Below are 26539 nucleotides of genomic sequence, written 5' to 3'. Positions count from 1 at the left end.
TAAATGAGTCAAGAAATTAATTAATATAATATCATTATTTATAATATCATTATTTAGAATACAACAAAAAAATATGAAAACTTTCATATATAATCATTATAATATTTCTGAAAATAAAAATAATAAAACAAAGGTGATTGTTCAATATAAAGATATATGAGGAGGTTTCATGTTTTGACACTGTTGTATTATAATTAATCATTTATTTATCAGATTACCTTTTATTCGACTTCACAAAGTTTTCTTTCTAACTTGCATGCTATTCATTTAACAACCATCCAACATTTAATATCAAATATTCGATAATATCAATATATTTTAACTAATTATTGAAGCAATCGTTATTATAAAAAATGGAAATTTCTCAATTCAAAATTAGTTTCTCCTCTTTTGACCTTGTCCAAATGCACACACACAATGATCTTCTTGTTGGGTGCACCTTTTATTCTTTATGGGTATGGAGGACCACAATACCCAACAAGATTTCATGATATGATATTATCAAAATAAATAAAAAATATATATACTTACTTTGACCTTTTATATTAAATTTAGAAGAAAATAAAAGAGACAAGATTTTTGCTTCCTTATTTAAATCTTGTCATAAAAAAATAAAATAAAAGTTCCAAGACCAAAACCCATGTGATGGGATTTATTATTATTCACTAATTATTAAAGTTGAAAAAAAAAAAGAACACTTTATATGGTATTTATATTAATGGGGTTAATTTATGATTTTTCCTAAGCTAACGGAAATATAAGTGGAGTGAGTTAACTCGAGTGACTTGGCCTGTTCATTCCCAATTCTGTACCAACCGCTTGACCCACAATACCTTTGTTTATTGTAAAAAGTTTATAATGAAGCCAAATAACAACACTATAAACATGCAACTTTGGTTAAACGATTTCCATTTATTTTATGCCCACTGCCAAACTAAAATCTAACTGTATTTGTCCGTAGCAAGCAACTGTACTAACTGTATGGATATGTACATTACAAGTTTAAATGGCAGTTTCCTCGTGCATTCCTACTTTGGCTGGGTTTTGAAAGTGCCCACAATCATAACAAAAGAGGACGGACATGGCACACTGTAAAGCAATGACCATGCTTTATTTGTGTGATGATTTCCAACCTTAAAATTGCTTGTCATTACCACCAATAAGTACTAACCGTATCAAAGTTAGTGTTTTGCTCTGGGATTGGGACCATTCAATAAAAAGCATTAAAGCACAATCAATAATTAGAGTTGAGCCAACCATTGCGGATATGAGATATCAATCGTTTATCTAGAAGCATAAATTAAATATATAAACCCTGCAGTCTAGCCTTGTGGTCTACCACAGCGGCATTGAATTTGTCAAATAAGACATGGTCCAGCCACTATCAAGGCCAAATTAACAGGCTATGACGATAAATTAGGTTTTATCTAAGACTCCGCTTTACTTGTGTACAAATCAGGCAGCAAAATCCAACAGTACCCTACATCCTACAGAAGCTAAACAAACTTTAGGGAAGAATTACAGCTCCAATATGAGAGATAGACAGTGATATACAGCATTAAAAAGTTAGCTTCATATATAGAACCTGCATTGCCATTTGTCAAAGTTTACAGATCCAAAAGTTCTTTTAACATATTCCTTCCTTTTTTTCCCTTTTTCCCTTCAAGGAGAAAAAACATATTTACTAATTACTAGGATGCTTGGTATAGCCAAAGGAAAAAGAAGCAAGTAAAATGAGAATCTTGATGCGACTTGCATCAACAACGCTTTGGAACTAACCATTGCTTGAAATGGACAAGTATAAACACTGCATACTTGAATGAGAATCATACAAGAATCTGACATATACAGGAGAAGATCGCCAAATGACACATGCCTCAAGCTCAAATCCAACAAACTATATGAGCGAGTACGCTCACATGCATCCATGTTTTGCTGATCAAGCAGCAAAACGTATTCAATCCCAAAAAAATGAAATAAAAGAACACTGCACAATATACCAAATTCAGCACCCAGGAATCCATAAAAAATGGATGCAAAGTAAACACTTTATAGCTTCATCAAACCCATTCAGCATTCGCAGTTGCAATTATAGGCTTCATCTGGACATGGAAGTGATCGAATCCCTTTCACACTTGTGTGCTTGAAAGGCATCTCCACTGCCTCAGTCGAGGCCCCTTGTCTAGAAGCATTAGCAAGCCAACATTGTTTGCTGACAATCCATACAGGTACCTATATAATTAAACAAGAAATACCAACAGAAATTAATCAACGCCAGCATTAACATTTCTCTAGTATATAATATGCTGATAAACTTCACGGTCAATTTCCAGAGTAAAATGCAATAATCAAACAGAGTACACAAGTACACAAAATATATATCTAAATGCGTCTCCATTGTTTCAGGGCTAACCATTAAAATGATACTGCTTTAAATGATAAATGTTAAGAGACTGCATTTCTTTCTCTTTGCATATAAACCAGACTAATTTGTTTTGATTTTGCTGTAAAATGCAATAATTAAGTTGGTTACTTTTAACCTAATAATGCTTGCCGTTTGATAAATTATTAATTAAGATAAAAATAGAGAAACCAAAATATGTCAGTTTTAAAGTATAGGTCAAACCCAACAGTAACTATGTGCACAACACATCTTCAACTTACTTGTTTCGACGAGCTTTCCGCTTCCAGAAAACGAAGGACACGATCCACTGAAAGGAAAACATCAAAAGACAAAAAATTTTAGCAGCATTGTGGCAATACATCAAAAGAAATACAACAACGTTCAGATTATGGATAACACAGAATAGCTCTGTTGATAGAACATGAACACATGTTCTGTTTACGATGCTTCCAACAATGTAAAGAGCAACATTCAAATGAGGAGTTTCAGAGAAGAAAACTAAACAAGCCAACTGGAAGAAAATTGGCATTAAATAAGTATAAAAAAAATACTTTTTCATCAAAACTAGCTACGTTCAATGGCTATTATGTCAAAATTGGACAAAAAGTAGCTATGGCACAACCCAAATTTGATGCTTCAACAGATAATTGCTAGACAGGAACTAAAATAATACCAGAGAGTCAGTGGAAAAAATAAGTAAGGGAATGAAACAAGAAAAGGGTAAAAACATAGTCAATGAGTACAGGATACAGATAAAGAGTTGTAAACAGAAGGGCAGGCTTTCGATGCAACCAAGGATGAAAGACGAGGGAGATAATGACCTATAGACAAGATACGATGGGGATGATGATCTTCATTATTTCTGTACTTCATGTAAGCAAAGTAATTATATATGTAGCTATTGCTGCATAGCCTTCCATATATAGACAGCTTTAAGAAACTGTTAGTGTCCTAAATATGCAATTCATTGAAAACACCTTTACACCAATACATTTCTGCTATTTCGATGGTCATAGAGAACATTACCAAAAAAAAAAAGAGGTTAACACACAGAGCACTCACAGGCATGCAAGGGGGAGAGAGAGAGAGTTTTTACATCAAAACTCTATTGCAAAATTTCATTAATTGAAGCAACAAGAAAATGAACAGTGCAAAATGTACAGACATGAGAATGTCAATAACAGAACTAGACAATTTTAAAGTATACAAAAAAATAGCACTTTATGCATACAAAGATTACCTTGAAGACTGACATGAATGGAAGGCTTCCAAGAATGGATGGCTTCCTCACAATCACGCGTCTTTCCGGTGAGATATCCTTGCACAAATGTTGAGCTATTTCTTTCAATAATACTAACTGTGCTTTGTCAGTTCGCATTGATATTATTGCTTGTCTCATTGATTCCCTGTCAGCCTCAAGGGCCTGAAGCCTCATGTAGAGCTTCTTGATATCAGGATCACTAACATCAGGCAGATTCAATGTCTCCCTTGGAGTGGATGCATAATCATCACATATTCCAACTCCAGGTTTGGGTTCCGTAGTTCCGTTATAGGGCACTCCATTATGGACAGAATCAATCGTATAAACTCTGTCACTCATGTCATCTCCAACTTCTGAAGCATTATCCATTCTTCTTGAGCTGGAAATCTCCTCCATTTCTGAAACGAACTCCATCTTCTTGAAGCTAGTATTAAACCTGGGAGAACTAGTATTAAACCTGGGAGAACCAATGTTAAACCTGGGAGAATCACTGGTAAACTCTGAACCCATCTCTTTAGCCAGGACTGAATTTAAACTATCAGTTGAAACCCTCCTTGAATGTCTAGGTCGCCTAGGAGAATGACCAACTATCACCTTCTCCAAAACATTCTTTGTTCCAGGAAAATCTCCATCCACCTGACTTAGATGACTGCTGCTGGGATTCCTCTCCATTTGGCAGATTCTTTGTTCTAGATTCCTCAAGTGCTCTCGGGCACGAGGGGTCTCACCAAATGCATATTTCTCAACATCTTCAACATCATCACCAGGATTCTCATTCAAATTGCACTTTAGAGGAGGATAATCATATGCAGGAAGATCAACTTGGGCACCAAAGTTCTCAGCCACACCCAGATTCCGGATCTGTACATCCTTCTCCCCTTCAGCCTCTGCCTCTGTAAGTCCATAACTCATCATCCTATGCTTGTACACCTGCACTTCACAAGTAAGAGCTTGAATGGCCTGATCTCTCTTATACAACAGATCCTCCAAAACCGTTATTTCCTGCTGGTCATGTGCCATTTTCTCCTCCGCAAAACGCTTAAATTGCCTTGCCTCCATTTGGATCTCTGCCTTCTCCCTCTGCAACTTCAATATCATTGACATGGCCTCAGTTGCAGCTGATGATGAGGCATTTCTCTCTTCCTCCAGTTCTGCATACAAATCCTGTATTGCTGCTTGTTGGCTACTAACCGTCTCCCGCAAAGCAGCACATTCATTCTCAATTTGGACTCTGGCATTGGAATAAAGATCCAACCCAGGAACATAAAACCCATTTCCAGTCTCAAACTCATCATATTTTCGTTTCACAGACCGAAGCCAAGTACGTGAAGGATCACCAATCAAAGAACATGTAGTACAACCGCAATCACAACATTTCACCAAATCTCTTGGAGGTGAAAATATTTCTGACTCCATATATCAATATGCATTCAAACTCAAGCAATCTAATTATTTACTAACAAAAAATAATGAAAAAAATTAGAGTTCTCTCTCTCTCTCTTGAATCTTAGATCCTCCAATGAAAGTTTCCCTCCTTTCTCTTTTGACTCCACCCACCAGCCATATAAATTCCTCCTGGATAAATGATCGATGAAGACAAGTTCATGATATAAACAATAAAACAACAAGATTAAACAAGAAAATAAATGAAAAAATATGTAACTAAAGTTCCCTTTTCACACAAATTTTCCAGGAAAAATAATTATTTTAAAAAATTAACTAACAAAAGATACATTATGCGATAATTTCCAGTTAAAATTCAACGAATTAAACTTCTCACAACAAAATCCTTCCCAAAAAAGAAAACTCCCCAGAGACAGAGGGGAGAAAAGAGAGAAATGAGATGCGAGAAGAAGAAAATCAACTTACCGTGGAAGCTGAGAGAGAACACTGGAAAAGGAGGCAAATTTTCCCGGGAAATTAACCTCCAAAGAAGCAGAATCAAACGCTTTATATTTTTATTTTTATTTATTTAATTTCTTCTTCTTTGAGGAAAAATCAATCCCCTCTCACCAAGCAAAGCTGGGAAGAGGGAAAATGGTAACAGCTTCAATGGTGTTAGGAGGGAAGGAAAATCAAAGCTGACAGAGAGAGAGAGAGAGAGAGAAAATCAAGATGGAAAAAAAATGAAAAAGAAAAAAAAAGGAAATTAAAAAGTGGAAACCCTAAATTCTTTTTTCGTTGGTGGAGGGGGGTGTGTTTGTTTGTTGGGGACGGAGTTTGTTTTTATTCAGCTTTTTCGTTATTTAAGGCTTTCTCGGTTTCCGTGTCGTGCAGAAGCGAAAATGAGGTAAGCATTTTTTGGGAAGATAAAATTTGATAAAGATCAAAAGGGAGAAGGTCAATGAATCCGACGGTTGATTCGAGCCGATATGTGAAAACGGAGGGTCGATGATCAAATCGGTTGGGTTTCGGACCATATCGAGAGCTCCTGATAAGGTGGAAAATGGCGGTTAATGGGGACATGATGGTTAAACCCGCGTCGTTTGCTGTTAATTCTTTACCGTGAGCTTGCGTGTACCTTAGCTAAATTTGGCTAATGAATTGACCAACACGGGTCAATATGTTGGTGGACTGAATCATTACACACTCGATTAATACTTTATTGTGTGAACAAAACTAAGTTTTTAATTTAATTATTCATTAATACCAAATTAAACCAAATAAAAAAAATAGATAAAACTGGTTGAATGCTAATTATGCTATGATGGAAATTGGCAATGCAATAAAACAAAGACGAAGATAATATGTTGAAGGACATATCACTAATTAGGTGAACAAAACAATCATATATATTTATCTTAAATAGTTAACCACATGAATATATATAAAAATAAATAATTCAAATTCGAGTTAATAGTTATTATCTTTTTCGATAAGATTACGATTTAAGATTCAATTTTTTTTATATTTTTGCCTTTGATATTTACCAAAAAGGAAAAAGAAAAAGAAAGGGTCTAAGTGGATTTGGTCCCATAGACCAATCAAACTCAACTTTAGGGAAGTGTGATGTTGAGCCTTGTGAAAGCTATTTTGATTAACTTTGGTTGGGTTATTAGCATGCATGTATTTTAGTGTTAAATAGAGGATAAGGGGTGACTTAGTCTTAGATTATGAGAAAGTATTTGGGGAATTGTCTTCATTAATTATATAGCTAAATATCAGATGTAAATGGGACTTGCCTTCTATGTAGTCATTGTGAGTTTCATCTTTCAAGTTCCATTCAATGAAAGTGCAAATCTGGTTAGCTTAGTTTGCGATGACCTGTAAAATTAAAGTTAATTAATGAAAGCGCTTTTCTATTTTTGTTTCTTTGGGTCAAAATCGCTTTGGGCTTTTTCGGATTCCTTATTTGCATATTTCCTTTAAAGAAAAAGGAAAATATATTATTTTATTTTCTTTTTCTTTTTTTTTTAATGTTAGTTTCTTAAGCATGTTGGTATGACAATTCAACTCCTCGTGAAATCTTTTGGCTACCATTTTATGCTTTGATAAGTTTATTGACTACACGTGATAAGTGGTACAAATTATATTATTATAAAATATATCTTTTATTCAAAATAAAAGATCATCAAATGATAATTAAATAAATTGGTTTTAGATGTAAGATAAGATCAAAAGTTTTCTTTTCTTTTATTTTTTAAAATTGAAAGAGAGAAAGGATAGCGAGAATTAGAAGAAAAATGACATAATATTTTAAAAAGCTCTTTAATTAACTAATTGTTTAGTTAAAATGTTATATATCTTTTTATATCTACACGATGGTAATATGATATTAATATTAAAAATAAAAAGTATTATATCATTATATTAGTGTACCACATTATCATCTGTTATGATATATTAGTATGTTATATTAATGTCATGTAATATAAGATAACAAGTAGTATTTTAATTAATAATAATTAATTATTAATTATAAATATTTATTTAATTCAAAATAAAAATATAAGAACTTGATTGGATATATTAAAAGAATAATGATAAATATAAATTTTTCTAGATAATTTAAGAAAATTTTAAAGTATTATATGAAGAAAAATTGAGAAAAGAAGAAATTGGGATGTAAACATAATATATCATACAACATCCTTACTTTTAGTCATGAATAGAATTCTTAAAACCTTAACTATAAAAGAAATAATACATAAAAGCTCTATATTTTTAAAAAATTAAAAAAAGAAAATTATAAATATTAATAAAATAAAAAAAATAAAGTTAAGAGTAGAAGAATAAAATTAATCTTATATAAAACCTACTAGTTTATGAATTACTAATATTTGAAAAAAAAATCAATTCTCTTTAATGATTATTTTATTTTGAATCAAATGCACCCCCTTTCACTCCATCAAATGTCACATTACGCCTATATATAAACTATTTAATTTTTTCTATTAAAAACATATTTAATGTTTAGGATATATACGTACTATTTAATTATATGTATTATTTAATAATTATGTGAAAAACAGTAGTCCTTATTTGTAATTTTGGTGCAAGATTTTGTAAACCGCCAATGCAATCTCACATAAATCCAAACGTTCCCATTTCCCAACGGCTAACTCTGTCGATATTTCCAATCTCTCTCTCGTCTGCACTGGAAACTCTTGCAATCGAAGCTGCCAAATCCTCCATCATTTCGATCCCTTGCAGAAATAATCTTATATTTGTTTCTCTACTTGGGGTTTTAGTTTGAGTTTTGAATCCTTGTTCTCTGTTCATTTCGTTACGTTCCTGCGAATTGGATTGCGAAACTTTCCGCGATCCAGTTCGAAGGGAAGGTAAGGAATTTCACTAACATTGATTATTTCAGTTCTTTGATTTTTTTTTGTTTTGTGTTGTTGGGTTTAGGGTCTGATAAAATTCTTGTACCAAGAATGCATTCAAGAACCCCACTTCAAGAACTTCTTCTTCAAAGAAGAAACACCCAAGACGATGTAAGTAACACAAAGCAAATATATTGATTCCTTTAGATTCTTTGTTTTTTTTGGGGGGGGTTTTTATTAAAATTCTATATGTTTAATTGAAAAGCTTGATAGGTTCATACCGAATAGGTCAGCGATGGACTTTGACTATGCACATTACATGTTGACAGAAGGGAGAAAAGGGAAAGGGAAACCGGATGTTATCGGTTGTCCGTCAAGAGAAGCTTATCAGAAGCGGTTAGCTAAGGCCCTGAATATGAACCGAACCAGAATCTTGGCATTCAAGAACAAGCCACCCACGTCGGCTGGTGATGGTATGATCCACCTGGAAATGGGTTCCCCTCATCAGTCCAAACCCACCAAGAAAAGGCGGCAAGTTAGTCAGGTTCTTCTTTGTTCTACCTTTTCACTAATTTTTGAAAAACTTTGGTGCATACTTGTGGCAATTTGAAACGTTTGAATAGATTTAGGTATCGTTTTTTTTGTTTCTTTTTTCTTCTTATTATTGGTTACTTGCTTTTTGTATCTGGAAATAGAAAGGAAAATATGCAAGCAAATAATTTTGTTCAATAGTTAAAAATTGAAATTTCTTCTTCTTTTTTTTTAAAAAAAATATAATGTATGAAGAACAAAATAAACAATCAAATTTCTTGTGAAGGGATTGGGGGTAGTACCAAGTGTTTGACATTCGAAGAGGATTTAATTTAGACCTGATTTGATTGGTAAGAGTGAGATATCGGACTAATAGAGGTGCATGTGTTTTGTCTAATAGTTGGTTTTGGGATTTGATTTTGCAGACTTCTGAGAGGACACTTGATGCCCCTGAAATTTTGGATGATTTTGACTTGAATTTACTTGATTGGGGATGTAACAACGTGCTTGCAATTGCCTCACATGACACAAGCTATATCTGTGACTGTCATTCCAAATGGCTTCTGCCTCAAGAATTTCGCCCCTGTCAGCTGTTGTTGGATTATGGTAAGATGGTCCTATTACAAGTGTCAGCTGGGCACCTGATGGGCAGCACATTGCAATTGGCCTGAATAATTCTCATGTGCAACTGTGGGATTGTCAAGTTAAGAGACAGGTTTGTCTTATTTTTCTGATTGTTTTTCTTGTCTGTTGGTGATGTTTTTAGCATGTTTTTATTGAGTTTTTTTTTTTGGGATTTTTTCTGTTAATTGTGCAGCTAAGAACATTGAGAGGTGGTCATCATCATGAGACACGGGTGAATGCATTAGCTTGGAACAATCACATTCTTACAACTGGAGGAATGGATGCTAAAGTTATTAACAATGATGTTAGGGTACGAGAACACACTGTTGAACGCTACATGGGACATCAGTTGGAGGTTTGTGGCCTAAAATGGTCTTCCTCGGGCCAGCAGTTGGCTAGTGGAGGCAATGACAACCTGCTTTTTATCTGGGACAGATTCATGGCTTCTTCAAATTCCAGAACACAGTGGCTACACAGGCTTGATGACCACACAGCAGCGGTGAAAGCCATTGCTTGGTGCCCATTTCAGGGAAATTTGTTAGCCTCAGGAGGTGGTGGGAGTGATCAATGCATTAGATTTTGGAACACGCATACCGGTGCTTGCTTGAATTCAGTTGGCACAGGTTCACAGGTCTGTGCTCTTTTGTGGAATAAGCATGAGCGTGAACTTCTTAGCAGTCATGGTTTTACAGATAATCAGCTCATTTTATGGAAATATCCATGTATGAGAAAGATGGCAGAACTCCATGGCCACACATCGAGAGCACTTTACATGGCTGAGGTACTAAATTGAATTGATTAATTTTTTAGTTTTATATTGATTCTTTTGCTTTTATATGCATAATGGTTTGTTTCTTTTTTTGTGCTCTGACAAATTTCATTTTTTCCTTTCAGAGTCCAGATGGATGCACTGTGGCAACTGCAGCAGGGGATGAGACTCTGCGGTTGTGGAATGTGTTTGGGACTCCTGAAGTGGCTAAGCCTGCAGTGAAACTGAAGCCTGAGCCATTTGCTAATGTATCTCGTATTCGTTGAGCATATTAAAAGTAATAGAAGAGGTTCCACCTCTCCATTAATTAAGGTCTAGATAAAGATATTTTGTGTAATGAAGCAGCTTATAAGATTTATTAGCCTGTGTGAAAATTTTGTCTTTAGGGAGAGTGATTTTCAATTTGGATGTGGAAAGCAATTTTTCCCTGTAAAAATCTCATAGTAACCATATATTGTAACTATTATGTAGTTATGGAATCAAATAATTTATGCTTTGTGATTCTTCTTTTTTGGTGAATGAGGTTATGAGCTTGTGATGAATGCCTCTACTTCTCAAACTTCTTCAATGTGGTTGTTATGAATTTTGGTTTAATGATCCTAAATACGAGATGGTTGTGTATGATAATTGATAACGGACTACCTATTCAGGTATAATGAAAGCTTCAGCCCTTGAGAAAGTAGAAACCCAGGGCCCATATTCCTTTTATTGGGAAAGGAAGTGGCCGAAAGGTGAAGACTCTACCTACAGAGAACAAGCACACAGACATTTGTAAAATAACAACATGGCTTAAGGATCCCCACCTGAATGGTAGGAAAGACTTCTACAGTGAAGATGAAAAAGTGGCACTTGCAATTAAAAAGAAGAAGAAGAAAATGATTAGGAATTGGCCACATGGCTACAACTTGTTCAACTTTGAGCTTGAAATCTTCAGATTGTGTTTCTGAATTTTAGTTGATGGAAGACAGCACCATTGAGGGCATTAAACCATCAACTATGAGAAAAGGTTTTCATTATATCTATGAACCTACTTTAATATGATCCGAAGAGGTTTAACAAAGCAAAATCTTTTGCTAGGTCTAAGGTCCTACATTTAGTACATTTTCTTTTAAGACTTTGATGGCAAGGTTGAAAAATAATCTATAGTCTCATTCAATTAAAGACAGCTGGAATAAAATTTTCTCATCAGGTTGTTGGGAATTTGGATGCTTATCCAATTAATTTGCCCAAAGGGACCTAGTTTGAAGCCGAAGAGGAATGATCATTTCTTATATTGATGGATTCTTTTCCTCAGCTTTTACAAAAAATGATGTTAAGATGCTCATTGCACAAAAAACATCCATTTGATTAAAAAGGTATCTTTAAAAGTATTTGCTGGTTGTTGGCCTAGTAGGCAAAAATGGTTGGTGTGGCCACTTCATCTCTAGTCATAATGAGGGCTCATATTATAAGCCTATATTGACCATCTTGGCTATATAAATGATATTGTTCATTGCATTATTATCCTATACACATAGTGAAAAGATACCGATGCTGGTTTTTTTTTTGAAAGGTGATACTGATACTGTCGTTAACTTGGGGAAGTCCAACGACTTTCTCTCCCCACTAACCAAAAGAAGCACTTCCATTGAATGATGACGACAACTGCCACCACTACCACCAAACAGCTAATGAACAAGCAAAGATCACATGTCAGATGTGCCCTTGTCGTTTTTCCGAAAAAGTCTCTCTCTGGAATTATATTGGACGTATAGTTCTCCAATTCCCCATCAATTTCCATATTAAAGTCAAGCTTGAGCAGCATGGTGAATCTGGCTTGGCTCCATGATCATCCCCCTGCTGCATAACATATTATGGGTGTAATTCAAGCAATTTTTGCTCAAAGTGTATACAGGATTTTGGTCAAACTTGTCTTTTGTCTTTTACATACCAAGTTGTAATTGCAACCTTTCTTGTGTATAAAGAAAACTGTTTGGACTGGTAGCTTTCATAATTTTAAGCAATCCAGTTGGCATGATGATCGAATGGATAAGTATGCCCAGGTTGAGATTCTATATTATCTATTTTAACTTTAAACAGTACATCTATGCATCTTAATTAAGCAATATTTGTATTTAATAATGGGTCAGATTCACTCTAGAGTCTAGGCCAAGAAAGAGCAATAATACTAGCTCTTTAGAGTCTCAAACACATATGTTATTTGACCCGAGAGGGAAGGAGTAGGGGCTTGAGCGTTGAGCCTAGGGCAGATGGTTGTACACGTGCTGATTGGATGGGGGCCAATTGTCCGCCAATGTAAATCCGGAGCAGATCGCGCGATGTGCTCGACCGTTCGTTGTTGGAGTCTTTCAAGTTGCTTTACGAAACCAAACAGCACCAAACTTTTTAAAGCGTATATGTTCTCCACCATACAACGGCCACCTTGGCATTCAAGAAGTATACAAAACAAAACAAAACAAAACAAAAGCTCGATTTTCTCTTTCACTCTCTTGTTTTGTAATTAAAACCCTCATCCTGTTTTGTCGTTTGGGCCAGGACTGTATTGACCCTGTTCTGCTTGATGTTGGAGGCAAAGAATTAACTTTTATTCTCAAAGTATTGGCTTGTTTTTATTTTTGATATCTGGTTGTCAGATCAAGGGGTTTTTGTTTTTTATAATTTTTTTTTTGAAGAAGAGATATTAAATTTTCATTGGATTTCTGGGTTTGTGATTTAAGTTTGATTGATATATTGGGAAGATGAAGTTTGGAGAGACTTTTAAAGAGTATCTGCATGGGGATCAGGAGTGGTTTTTGGATAAGTTTTCTCATGTTGAGTATAAAAGGCTTAAGAAAGTGCTAAAAAGCTGCAGAACCTGTAAAGCATTACCTGACTCTAACAATAAAACTGAACGAAGAGACGAGGAGGAGAATCCCACATTGTCTCAGTTTTGTCAATGCCAATCTTGCCCAGGTGAGTTCCATTTTTCCATCTCATTTTTAGAACTGAATTTTCTATATTATCTTATTCCACCCCTGGTGTATCATGTTAGTTGGTATTAATCAATTTGATTACACTGAACTGTCAAAATCTAGGATGGAATGATGGGAAAAGATTATATTTTTTCCAACCATTGTCTGGTTTTATTTATCTATTAGTATATAGATTTCAAAATTCCCATTTAGAGAAAAAGATAGGATAATGGAATATTGGTTTTGATTGAAATTTAAAAATTTTATACCAGAGGCATAGCATCCTGCTTATATTTCCTGCCTCCTTAAAGCTTTAATTTTTTAAATTATTTGTTGGCTCCCCATTTTCAGTTTTCATCCAGATTTTAAACTTTGTGAAGGGTAATTAAACAATAGAGGAAATGACTTTTGGTTCACACTCCCACTTACAAGGATTTTTAGAACAAGAAAGAAGTGGAACACTGTGTTGTCTTGTCCTATAAGGTAGTGTTTAAGAATTTCCAATTTTGAGGTTTTTGGTTCTTCCTTTGCCTGAAAATAACTTACAGCCTTAAAAGGCCTATTTGTAAATTTTCTGGCATAGCTTTTGCGGGCAAAATCTTTGTTTTCCTATTATTCTGATGCACCCTAATTGATAATAGAGCTCCTGTTGCTGATGTAAAGTTCATGGTACTTAGTTCTAGCATCCAATAATGAGCTTTGTGCATTTTTTAGTGTGTGATCAGATGTTCTTTACTGAGTTGATGAGAGAAGCTATGGATATTGCTGGATGCTTTAGTTCCAGAGTCAGACATCTCCTCCATCTTCATGTTGCCACTGGAATGCAGAGATATGTATTGCGGTTACGGCAATGTTTTAAAAATGACCATCAAGCATTGGTACAAGAAGGGCAGATGCTAATAGAATATATTACAATGAATGCAATTGCTATTGGTAAAATCTTGAAGAAGTATGATAAAGTATGCAGCAATTCTTTTTGTTTTTTTCTCCATCATTGCTGATACTCTTTCAATCACCTTGTATTAGAACAGGATACTTAGGTGATTAATTAATGTTCCACTTCTAGGTACATAGCTCTGTAAATGGCAAAAATTTCAAATCCAAGATGAGGGCTGAACATCTAGAGCTTTTGCAATCACCTTGGCTGATAGAATTGGGAGCTTTTTACTTGAATTTTAATGGATCAGATGGCGGAGATTTCGTTCAGTTTTCTGGTTCTTTTGTTTGCGACCTTAGTGCAACAGAACCTGTGATGACAATGATGCTTCCAAATTCAATAAAGCTAGAATACGATCTAACATGTGCTATTTGCTTGGTAAGCTCTTAACTTAGGTACAGTCCAAGGAAACATATCATGTATTCTCATATCTTTTGGTCCTTATCTCACAGGAAATTGTTTTTAATCCATATGCATTGAGTTGCGGTCATCTTTTCTGCAAGTCATGTGCTTGCTCTGCTGCTACTGTGATGATCTTTCAAGGACTTAAAGCCACAAGCCCAGATTCGAAGTGTCCAATTTGTAGAGAGGTTTTGATTCTATAGCTTTGAACTCTTTGGTTTACTGTTTTATGAACACATTCAGCTTCTTCTTTAGTATTCAATCTTTTTCCATGTGAAATTTGCACTATGTTTCCTTATCATTCCAGTAGTTAATTAGGCTAAGGATTTGCATCCTTATGTGATAAAAAATATTAGGGAATGATCCACCTAACTCTCATCTTCCTTTTGGAAAGGCATCCCTTTTCTGTTATCTTAAGTGATGCAATTATTTTCTCATTGCCTGTTTGCCACACTTCCAAGAATCTTACTCTCTTTTTTTTTTTTTTTAATTATCCAAGAACCTTTCTCTTAATATATTTTGTGATTTCAATTGTCTACATTCATAGCAGTTAATAGGAACATGAGTTCCCTTAATTTGACAAGAGCAGATAATAAGATACTTACCACTTGATGAGTTCAATGTTTTATTTGCTATATCTCCACCCATATGTCTAAGAATCTGCTTCGGGGAACAAAGCTGTAACTGCCATCTTCAAGTAGTAACCATTGATGGTGCTTCATTGCATGCTTTCTTTGTTTGGTAATCGGAATCTTGGGGAGGAAAGGGTGGCTCATTGCACGCCTTCTTTCTTTAACTGTTTCTGCTGCCTTGCTGATATTGTTTCTTGATTTTGGATGAAGACCGAGAACCCCTCTTCCCCTAAAGAAAAAGAAAGAGAATCAGAAACTTACTCAAATGGCGGTGTTGGTTTCAAAGCTATTTCAGAAATTTTCCCATTTCAGAGTGTCAACTTGTTACTTGTGTTACTTATAATGTTGCAAAGGCCGGACTCTCAATGTTTTCTCTTATTAATCTTTTGTTTTTGTCCTCTCATCTGCAGGCTGGAGTGTATGCTAACGCGGTGCACATGCTGGAGCTAGATCTGCTAATTAAAAGAAGGTGAATGAAAGTGAAAACTCTAATTACTTTCTTGATAAATTAATAAGAAAAAACCGAAAACATGGTGGTCCAAAGTTCAAATCAGACGCACAAATTCTTTCATTATTTACGACACTACCATCATATATGTCTCTCCTATACGGATTTCAGACCAATTCCCATAACCCTTTATTTCTTTATGTGAAATTCACTGCAAATCTGCACCAGGCACAAAGATTATTGGAAGGAGAGGCTCATAGCTGAACGTGCGGAGATGGTAAAGCAGTCCAAGGAGTACTGGGAATTGCAAACCAAATATGTGATTGGCTATTAGTTAATGAACTAGTGGATCTCCTTCAGTCCTTCTCAAGATGAAGCCATTGATGAGTTTAACGAATGTAGAGCTTTGCATCAATCAAGCAAGGGAGAGAGGCTTGGCAATTGGTTGCCCTGTAGTTGTGGCTATTTCATTTAAATGCTCTAGACTTTTGACTAAGAGAGCAGTGAGAGTATTGTATCTATCTCTCGGCTGTAGTTAAGCATTTTTTGTCCTTGGACCTCTTGAGTGATGGGTCCATTGATTCATAGTTGAACTGATAACAAGAAATAACAAAGATTTTTTCCTTTTTGTTGTAGTTTGACAGCTATTCAATTTCAATTATCAATGCCTTAATTGAGATTAATAGATTAAATGAAAATATTTATTAAAAGGAGAAAGAAATGACGTAATACTTTCTTTCAAAGCATGTATCTTACACTTAAAAAGGCAACCAACAGGAGTAAAGGACTGCGCAACGTTAAAAGGGTCGTACTTCTTACTTCCTTGGACTCTAATCGACTTCCAGCTTGTGATCATGGGCTTCTCCTTTTGGCTGGCTCGTTTGCGTTTGCTTTCTTGTTCGAAGAAATCTGCGGTCCCCAATGGTTCCCGTCATTCTTCTTACCTTGACAAATTTCAGTTCAGTGGTTCTCAAAAGAGCGTGCCATCCACCACAGCTGAAAAACCCAAAACCCAGTTTTTTTCATGGTCAAGCTCTTTGCTTCCTTTGGCTCTCGCGGTTTCAGCTGGGTCCCTCGCTTTTCAATCCCAGAACACTCAGCCTTCTCTATGTGAACCCACCAACATCGATTCTCGGTCTGTTTAATTTTTTATAAATAATTTTTTGGTTTTACTTGTCATTTTTAATTGAATAAGATGTGATTTTCAACTGTTGTTGGATTACAAATTTTGAACTTTTCTTTTATTTTTTATTGGATATGATGTGATTTTCAGGAAAGTGAGCATTGGAGGGAAGGCAAGCACAGAGTTTGTGGTGAAGGGCATTCACAAAGATGTTCCACAAGAGCTTGTTGATGAATTGATGGCTATCTGCCAAGTATTTACCTTCTTTTAATTTATTTTTGGGTGCTTAAAAGTTTTGATTCACTGCAAGTTTTAGGAATAATTGGTGAAATGAGTAAAATTTTGACATTGTACAGGATAATTTGACTTTGGATTATGATGAAAGATTCTACCATGGAAAGCCACAGAACAGCTTCCACGAAGCTGTGAATATTCCTGATGTGGTTGTTTTCCCCAGGTGAGACTGATTCTTGATCTTCAAGGTTCAAAATCTTATCATAATTTTTTTTGCTCAAGCTTTTGGAGTGGTTTAATAATTATTATTCCTTACTTAGATGTGAAAGCGTCTACTATTTGTTCTTTTACATTTTCATTCTTTCTTATAAAGTAAAAAAAAAAGCATAAATAAAAGCAAGAGCGTATTTGGTTAAAAACTTTCTATATAGAGGTAAAATTGGGGTTTTCTTATTCATAGAAGTCAAGTACTTTAATTTTTAATTCTTCAAATATAATTTTTTTATGTCCAAAAACATCAAAAAGTGAGTGGCTAAAGCAAAAGGTTAGTTTGCTTTTCCTTATGAACACTATAATTCTATTCAAACCAAGTATTAAAAATAAAATAGATGATTACACATAGTACTCCTGCTAATTAATTTTCATGGGTTTGAAAGTCCAGTTTATTTGTTGTAGGCGCAGAAGTGGAGATAGGCATAATAATTGTGCTAGTAGTTGTTAATTAAGGTGGATGTACTTGGAACGTCACAGCATTTTTATAATAGATTTCTGAACTATATAAGAGTGTTAGAAGTGATTAGTGAAACAATTCTTAGAATGTTTAAGAAACACCTGAAGAAATTGGCATATTTTAGACTTTAGACATCTTTGATAAAGTCTTTGGCGTGCTCCTTCTTTTCTTCAAAGGCATGTTTAACTATGTATGTGTGCACTATTATGTAAGAATAGCCTTTACAAACCCAAATTGGGGTGGGCTTTGCTTTGTGGTTCTTTTGTTAAGAACTCTTCTGATTGTATATCTGACATCTAGTGCATGCCACATTCGAGTCCAATGTTTTCATTTTGTGGTGCTACTCAGAGTATGTTGAGCGTGTAGCAAAATTAGATTTTTGGTTCTTTTATAGGTCTTCTGCTGGTAGCGTTTTAAGAAGAACCATTTGAATAGGTAATCATTTGATTTTATAATAGGATTTTAGCTGTAACAAGTTATTTCTCTAATTCCAGAAACAGGTGTTTTGCTCAGATATATTTGGTAAGAAATTTTCTCATATCATTCTAACATGCAACCTTTTAATTTGAATAAATGAATTGCATTTCCCATTGCTTTTTATACAAATGGTGAAGTGCATGAGACTTGGGACTCCCAAGGAAGTTAGAGAACAGCTCACCATATATCTTTATCTGCATTTCTTTTCTGTCAACATCAATTCACAATTCGTATGCACAGGTCTGAGGAGGAAGTTTCCCAGATTGTCATGTCTTGTGACAAATATAAGGTCTGTTTCTTCATTTGTCTGTAAGCTTATAAAAGATGCACTACTGTTCCTTTTTCTGTTTTAAGTAGATCTTTTAATTTGGAACATTTGCCATTAAATATTTGGTATCCTCTTTAGAGTTGAATGGTTCGTGATATAAAATTTGGTGCTTGTGCATAGTATGATTTTGGTTTATGACTACAATGTCTCTTACTAAATCTTAAAATCAAAACCAGGTGATACAAGTGATACACATTTTATTATATAGTTTATAAACTTTGCCAGGGTATAATATAAAAGTCTTGGCTGTTCTTGAGCAAGTATAAAATTTTAATTGTTTGTTTATGTTGTATTCAGGTTCCTATAGTACCATATGGTGGAGCTACATCCATTGAGGGGCACACTTTGTCTCCTAATGGAGGTGTTTGCATTGACATGACCTTAATGAAGGTATAAATAATCTCTTTTTCTGGTTAAATTCAAAACATAAAGATTGAAATAATCTCTTTTTGATTCTGTATTATGTGGTTTTGCGATACTGTTAATTGTGCTTCTTATTCTATTTAGTGTGCTGTATACTTAGGCTGGTAGTGGAAGCATCTAACTGAGGCTTGTTCTGTGTCATGGGGTTTATTAACATCATGTGATTATAGTGCTCATTCTGGACATTGTTTATATAATTCAATTTGTAAATTACATTCTTTTGGCAAATATTTCAATTGAATGTGCAATTCATTTTATGGCAGAAATCAGTACTGTTGCTTATCTTATAAATTGATGAAATATACATTAATATGGAAATCTTCTTTTGTTTTCATTTTTGAAGTTGCGGTGATAGTTATAGCTGTTATTGTTTGAATTCACAGAGAGTTAAAGCCTTACATATTGAGGACATGGATGTTATCGTTGAGCCTGGAATTGGATGGATGGAACTTAATGAATACTTGGAGCCTTATGGTCTATTCTTTCCTCTTGATCCAGGTCAGATTGCTATAAGAAATTCTTGCCGCATTTTTTTCTAATGTAAAAATAACTTATAACACTTTTTTGCTCCACTTGCTAATAGCACATTATTTATCAATTATTTGTTGGCTTGGGTGTGATGTTATCACCTTAAAACATGTTGACCTGCAGGGCCTGGTGCAACAATAGGAGGAATGTGTGCAACACGTTGCTCTGGATCTTTAGCTGTGAGGTAGTCACTATGCTTCAACTGATTGTTATCTCAGCTACTGTATTTATACTTTGCTACGTGTAAATCCACTCCCTGATAGCAAAACAAAAGGTTATCTTTTCTATATCTATTAGTTACTTGATGCATCCTCTCTTTCTTTGCCTTCTCTAGTTTTCTGTAGTTTTCATTTAAGCAATTTAGCGTGTCAAGCAAGTTTATTCAGATATGCAATATTGGTGTTATTTCTCCTGGATCATCTATATCTCTGTTGCGAATGTAGATGGAGACTGCCCTAGACAAAAGGTTTTTAACTGGCTTCAGGATTGTGTTCAGGCTTCTGAAAGAATTACCATGCTTTGATTCCTTACCAAAAATTTTCTTAATTTAGACACATACATCTTCAATGCCTATGTAGTGCATGTACTTGTTGGTCCCATTATGGGTTCAGCACATGTTAGAATATTTTCTTGTAGGCCTTTGTGTGGTTTTTGATCAAGAAAATCAGCAAATGTTTGCAAGCCACATAGTGAGGAATCAGCTAGTGATATTACTGATCCTTCTCAGCAGAATAGCAGTGGTTTAAACTTTTCCTTACTTTGGGGGAAACTGTTTAAGATTGCAGATTTATGATACTGCATTGTAAAATGCATGCCTGTGCATTGTATACAATATTGATACTGTGTCTTGGCTGGATAGGTTGGATTCCATCTGTTTCCGGAAGAAATTTCATTATTTTCCAGCCCATTCCAGTCATCTAAATTGCCTCTGGCTATTATCGCCTCCACCTTTTGGCTCGCAGCATTAGTGCTGATGCCTTGCTAGGTTGGAAGATCAATGTTGAATAACATCTTGATTATACCATTCTGCAGGGACCCAGCATCACAGAATACTACCTCATTTATCTTAAGAACCATCAAGGAAGGCTTTTTCTTAATTATCATCTTTCAGAATTGAACACCACACTAGCAATTGATTAATCTTTCCTAATGTGATCCTTTGATGGGATTGGTTAATAACACGAAAATACTGAGATTTAAAATATTAACTCTTTGAGATTTCTTATTCTAAAGTAACTAGGGGATTGTTGAACAAAGGATTTTACTTCTTAAAGATTTTAGTCCCTTGATTTGTCTATTCCTATGATTTCAAGATGCTGCAATCAAGAATGCTTCTCTAACATGGGTAAAAATACTCTTTATTTATGCTTATGTTGGTAAAAGGATGGCTACATCCAGATTGTTGGTTGTAATATTTCTTCTGCTTTATTGTTTTCTTCTTGAAGAAACAATCATTAACACTAGTGCTTTATCAACATAAAAAAAAAATCATTAAATTTTGTGTCAAGCGGACGATTAATCAGTTGCTCTTATCACTTTGTTAAATGTATATAATTTTTAAATGGTTTTCTTTGTTTATTGGATTTAATGATTTTGCTTTTAGCATGTAGGTATGGCACAATGCGTGACAATGTCATCAGTCTCAAGGTTTGTTAATTACTCTCTTGACGGATTAACTTGTTAATGAGTGAGTTATTTCTTACACTTTGTACATCCCAGGTAGTCCTTGCCAATGGAGATATTGTCAAGACGGCTTCTCGTGCTCGAAAGAGCGCTGCTGGGTCTGTTCTCCTATGTCCTTCAATCAATACTTTCTATTTGTTCCCTATCCCCGAACCCCTGGTCCTGAATTATATATGTAGCATGGTCATCCCATTTGCGTTCTTACATGTCTTTTAGGGAATCTACCATTTTCTGTTTGATGAAGTTGTTTACGAGTTTGAGTGAAAGAGAAATATACACTAACTTTCAGTTGAAGCTAGGCTAGGTCTTATCAGCAATAAGTTTAATTTGCTTCTCAAGTATGGTCATGTGGCTTTAATCACGTGTGGTCATTCTTTTCTTTTTTCTTGCATTCTTGAACTTTTTTATGCTTTTAAAGTCTTATTCTTCATTTGTTCAGTAAAAACTCCCCATTTTTAGTCCAAGTTTTTACTGCTTTAGGGATGGCTAGTGTGATATGGTAATTTTACATGCAAACGATTACTTTATCAGCAATTTCTTCTGAATGTCTTTTCCTTTTTTCCTGCTGTAAAGAATATGTATGTCTATCCATATTTATTTATTTTCAATTTTTGTATACTGTTATTCTCGTTGGATTTGCATATCTTAGGTATGATTTGACTCGCTTGATGATTGGAAGTGAGGGAACCCTGGGTGTGATAACAGAGGTCACTCTAAGGCTTCAGAAAATTCCAGAGCATTCAGTGGTAAATTGATCTTTCTTGGCTTGAAGGCATTTCTTTTGTGAGTTAAACTTGTTTCCTTTGAATAATGGGATATAAAATATACAATGATTTGGCACGTCTATTTTCTCATTGACTCTGTTCAACTCTAATCTTTGCCATGTAAAGTTTGTTCTGTGAGTGAACCATTTAGTTTGTCCATAGATGCTTATCACATAAGATTCATTGGAGTAATCTGCTTAAAATAATGATTATGAGAGAATTAAAGTTCAATTTAATTGTTTTTGTTGTTAGTGGTGGTTTTTTTTTTTTTTTTTGGAAAGATATGATTTAGTTGAATCTGATTACAAAGGAATGGTTGGAAACTGAGAAAGGATGGTGCAGGAAACTTATAGCAGCAAGATTAGGTTTTGATGAAATATTTGGATAGTTGAATTCATCGTAGTTGATCGCAAAATACGTGGAGGATTTAAGGTTGGAGAGTTTAAGAAAGCTAGTTTGACATTGGCTTCAATAAGGAAGAAATCAAGTTTCGTGGAACTAGTTTATTATGAACTGCAGAGTTACTATAGATGCATAAGAGTTAGAAATGCAAGCAAGCAGAAAAAAGAGAGAAAATAGCCTATCCTTCAAACCTGAAATCTCCAAGAATTTATCATCCATTCAAATTCTTAAATTCAACTTTTTCAAGTCTTAAAACACAAAGATGCAGGAACAAATGAACAAAAAAATTATTAGATTCAGGAAAATAACCCAACTGAAATAAACTAAAGCCCATAGAAAACATCCTAGGAATGAAATAGATCCAAGATAAGATCCAATGAACCTTAATTAAGGCTCATTCCAGCAAACTAGAAAACAACCAAAAATATGCATCGAATTCCAGCAAACTAGAAACCAATCAAAAATATGCTTTGGACAATGAAACCCTCTTACATTAATGAACTATTGGAGCAATGATTTGGTAAGTACTGGCAAAACTTGAATAAAAAATGACTTCGTATACGTTAGAAGAACTCAAGAATTTGGTCCTTGGCTTCAAAAGAACATAATCTTTAACTATCCAAGCTAACAATATTCCACCAGCTTGACTTGTGAGTCACTATCTCTTACTTATGATTTCCATTATATTAGCAAAATGATTAGGAATACAACAATGCTAGAAAGAGCTGGTGAAAATTTTGAATTTAAACAAAAGCTGGAAAATTTGAGAATGAGCAAGAATGTCTGAACAAAAAATCTAATGAAAATTTTTTTAGTGTTATGAAAAATGTTCTTTGATTTCTGGATGTCACAAGTATTGAGTGCTTACCCAATTAATGAGAAACCATTTATCTGTCTTTCGTCTTTAATGAGACACGGTACTCTTAGTTTGCTTTTTGAATTCATGTTTGCAATTAGAATTCAGATTCCACATTGTTTCTTCTTTCTTGTGATTTTTTCCAACAACATTATGTGTCAAAATTCTTAAGTAAAGTTGAAAGATTTGAAATTGGAATCAATCCCTTTGGTTCATTGTTGTTCAGTTATAACTTTATTCTTTCACAAGAGAGTAAGATCTGTTTCTTTATTGGGGGGATTGGTCAATACTGTTTGGGTAGATGAGTCATGTTTAATATTGCATTTTCTCCGTCAAATTATTTGTAAATATTGGCTGTTGCAGAATGATTGGTTCCATTTTCATTGAGTTGGCATTCTTCATTGTCATAAACACATCTTTTCTCGCCTCCCCTTTCTTTCCTTCTTTCCTCACAGAATAAAGTGATAGCTTCGAAATAACTAGTTCTCAAAGGAGTGGTTTTCTCATTTTGTACTTGTCATTTACTTCAACTGGCGGTTTCTTCACATATTTCAGAAAATAGAGAAAGAGTTATTAGCTCCAAGTTCTTCTTTTGATAATTATGTCAGTGAATTTGCTAAATCAATGACAAGCACAATTTGAATATCTTGAGGACTGCAACCTCTCTCAATCTGCTTCTCTTACTAATAATTCTCTCCAAGTTCTTCTTTTGATAATTATTTAAGTGAATTTGCTAAATCGGTGACAAGCACATTTTGAATTTCTTGAGGAGTGCAACCTCTCTCAATCTGCTCCTCTTACTAATAATTCTCAACTGGAATTGTCTTTGACAATCAATTGACTCTTGCTCTTGTATTTATACTATTATAGTTTCCTTTTTTTTGGTTACTTTTTCTAATATCGTATGTGAGATCTTAATATTTATGCTTTTGTTGATTGATTTGATAATACTACAGGTTGCAATGTGCAACTTCCCTACAATCAAGGATGCAGCAGATGTTGCTATTGCCACCATGTTGTCTGGTATACAGGTAGGGTTATATTTTTAATTTTTTTGCTTTTATTCAAATTATTTATCAGATTTTCTTTCATATTCTTTAGGTGTCGAGGGTAGAATTATTGGATGAGGTCCAAGTAAGGGCTGTCAATATTGCTAATGGGAAGAATTTGCCTGAAGTTCCAACTCTGATGTTTGAATTTATAGGCACTGGTGAGTGGCAGGATTTCTCCCTTTTCTCCTTTTGAATCTCTGCTACTTTGCATAGAAAGGTTTAGCCTTACTAGTTCATTTGAACTTTTTCCTACAAACAAATTGACAAGGAATTTGGCATTTTGTGTCCTATTCTGACATGGTGTTCTAGTCTTAATTATCTGAAACTGGATGGTTTCTTAAGTGATGATCCTTATATTTTGTTTGTCTAAGGACCTTAGTACATCCATGATTATTTGTCATAAAGCAAGAAATATAAAAGAAACAGAAGCTAAAGGAGCAAATGCACTTCTGATTTGGCAAGATTTTTGAGCCAAAGCCTGAGTCACCCTGCCTTAATCTGGTTGTCATATTTAAGGTTTTTACTTTCACTTGTGATGGATCCTAATCTGTTTATTACTGTTTGTTAGAGGCATACTCCCGTGAGCAAACACAAATTGTTCAAAGAATTGTTTCTGAGCACAATGGCTCAGATTTTGTTTTTGCGGAAGATCCCCAAGTTAAAAAGGAACTTTGGAAGGTAACATAACTTAATTCCTGCAGAGTGGTTGGGACTTTAGTTGTGTGTTTTTGGCTGATAACTTGTTTTGCAAAGTCTATTTTCCTTTTGAAGGCTTATCATCTCCTTCATTTTTGTTATATTTAGTGAAGATGATTTTTGATTTTGTATTCAGTTATGTGTTAAAACTTGGTTGTCATCTTACAACATCTTTATCAGTAATTCCTTTTATGATAATATTTTGAATCTCTGGTAAAATCCTCCAAATTTACAAGTCAGTATCATGATTAAGCATGGTTCAAGAACTTATGGGTTTTATTTAAAAATGAGTAGAAGTGACACTATTTTTGGCTAACATTTTGGTCATTACCATGCCATTTGACAAAACCACGTGTGGAGGGCATTTCAAAGATTAGAAAGAAGTATGAAGGACTTCTTTCTGCGAGGAACCAATGACTGATACATTTGACTTTGGTTAAGTGAGTGCCTGAGTATCACATTTAGGTATATATTGAATAGAAAAGCCAAGAATGATATTGAAAGTAGAGACATGGCCTGATTTAGTTTGTAATAACTCAGTGTACTTCACAAACACTTCACCACAAGCCGTGATCATTTTACTTAGGTGGGTTGACTACACCTAAGATGGTTAAGTGACCATGCTGTTTCAGTTCTACCATTGTCCTGATCATAATATGGATTTTATTAGAAGGAAATTAATTATGCAGTTTGTCTCTATGGACAAGCGGGTTTAGTTTGATGTCAGTGGGAAAGACAAGATACAGATGCAATAATGCATGCCAAGGATAATATTATACTTGCTCATGAAAGGTAGAAATGGAAAGGTGGGAAAAGGGGTTTTGGGGTGGGTGGGGGATTGTTATTTTCGGATTGAATTTGCTAGTGAGTGGAAAGCTATGAAGCTAGTTTAAAGCTATTGATGCAATTATTTGACATAGAATGCCCCAGCTTGGCTTCCTTGCCCAGCCCATGATATATTGAAGCATGTAAGATAGGTTGTTGCATATTGAAGACCTTAGGAAACCTCAAATCAGAATGTGTTGGCACTCTGTGTTAATTTTTAGCTTTCCAACCCTGTATCAATCCTGAAACATTGAAGCAGGACTGAATTATCTTGTTATGTTCAATAAGTCGGAACTTGCTTTTACTGACTTAAATCACCTCCAACATATATGCATTCGGACAATTCTTTCTGTATATTTATTAATTTCATGCTTCTAAATAAGGTATTGGGTCATAGCCTTCATCTAAATATATCTATGCTATTTACTCTTATCTTGTGTAATATATTTGGTTCCTTGCAGATCAGGAAGGAAGCGCTATGGGCATGCTTTGCAATGGAACCTAATTTTGAAGCAATGATTTCTGTAAGTTGAACTAAATAGATGGAAAATTAATCTCAATATGATCTTTTAAAATCATTGAATTGCCATTGCTCAATTTCCGGAGGTTAGTAGAAGCATCTTTACCAAAATTTTCTTTCTCTTTGTGTAGGATGTTTGTGTTCCTCTATCAAAACTTGCAGAATTAATATCA

At 34.5% G+C, this 26539-nt stretch overlaps 4 protein-coding genes across 4 annotated transcripts in view; 3 read left to right on the top strand and 1 right to left on the bottom strand.

Annotated features, from left to right (window-relative positions):
- Window positions 1–1785: 1785 nt before the first annotated feature.
- On the bottom strand, window positions 1786–5900 carry LOC110415232 (myosin-binding protein (Protein of unknown function, DUF593)). The gene is made up of 4 exons (XM_021426817.2): window positions 5535–5900; window positions 3645–5240; window positions 2665–2711; window positions 1786–2232 (listed from the first exon to the last, which is right to left on the bottom strand). The coding sequence occupies exons 2-4, from the start codon at window positions 5079–5081 to the stop codon at window positions 2130–2132; spliced, it is 1587 nt and encodes a 528-aa protein (XP_021282492.1). The 5' UTR covers window positions 5082–5240; window positions 5535–5900; the 3' UTR covers window positions 1786–2129.
- A 2270-nt stretch (window positions 5901–8170) lies between these two features.
- LOC110415196 (cell division cycle 20.2, cofactor of APC complex-like) lies at window positions 8171–10857 on the top strand. The gene is made up of 6 exons (XM_089783354.1): window positions 8171–8602; window positions 8697–8975; window positions 9388–9541; window positions 9574–9677; window positions 9780–10367; window positions 10481–10857. The coding sequence occupies exons 1-6, from the start codon at window positions 8543–8545 to the stop codon at window positions 10619–10621; spliced, it is 1326 nt and encodes a 441-aa protein (XP_089639480.1). The 5' UTR covers window positions 8171–8542; the 3' UTR covers window positions 10622–10857.
- Window positions 10858–12514: 1657 nt separating this feature from the next.
- LOC110415208 (SPX (SYG1/Pho81/XPR1) domain-containing protein / zinc finger (C3HC4-type RING finger) protein-like protein) lies at window positions 12515–16360 on the top strand. The gene is made up of 6 exons (XM_021426785.2): window positions 12515–13307; window positions 14021–14265; window positions 14373–14621; window positions 14696–14833; window positions 15688–15746; window positions 15954–16360. The coding sequence occupies exons 1-6, from the start codon at window positions 13094–13096 to the stop codon at window positions 16057–16059; spliced, it is 1011 nt and encodes a 336-aa protein (XP_021282460.1). The 5' UTR covers window positions 12515–13093; the 3' UTR covers window positions 16060–16360.
- Window positions 16361–16504: 144 nt separating this feature from the next.
- The window catches only part of LOC110415037 (FAD-linked oxidases family protein), a 15679-nt gene continuing 5644 nt past the window's right edge, over window positions 16505–26539 (top strand). Inside the window, exons 1-15 of the mRNA XM_089783304.1 lie at window positions 16505–16860; window positions 16999–17101; window positions 17205–17305; window positions 18530–18578; window positions 18915–19007; window positions 19424–19538; window positions 19692–19752; window positions 21179–21215; window positions 21288–21349; window positions 21901–21997; window positions 24230–24304; window positions 24375–24483; window positions 24894–25003; window positions 26308–26370; window positions 26498–26533. Coding sequence (XP_089639430.1) covers window positions 16580–16860; window positions 16999–17101; window positions 17205–17305; window positions 18530–18578; window positions 18915–19007; window positions 19424–19538; window positions 19692–19752; window positions 21179–21215; window positions 21288–21349; window positions 21901–21997; window positions 24230–24304; window positions 24375–24483; window positions 24894–25003; window positions 26308–26370; window positions 26498–26533 — 1392 coding nt within the window. The 5' untranslated portion in view covers window positions 16505–16579. The remainder of the gene's footprint in view (window positions 16861–16998; window positions 17102–17204; window positions 17306–18529; window positions 18579–18914; window positions 19008–19423; window positions 19539–19691; window positions 19753–21178; window positions 21216–21287; window positions 21350–21900; window positions 21998–24229; window positions 24305–24374; window positions 24484–24893; window positions 25004–26307; window positions 26371–26497; window positions 26534–26539) is intronic.

Source organism: Theobroma umbraticum, unplaced genomic scaffold (genome assembly GCF_002168275.2).
Source record: "Theobroma umbraticum cultivar Fairchild unplaced genomic scaffold, ASM216827v3 scaffold_147.0, whole genome shotgun sequence".
Classification (NCBI taxonomy): domain Eukaryota; kingdom Viridiplantae; phylum Streptophyta; class Magnoliopsida; order Malvales; family Malvaceae; genus Theobroma; species Theobroma umbraticum.
Note: the sequence above shows the minus strand (reverse complement) of the source record. Positions and strands in the feature narration are given on the sequence as shown.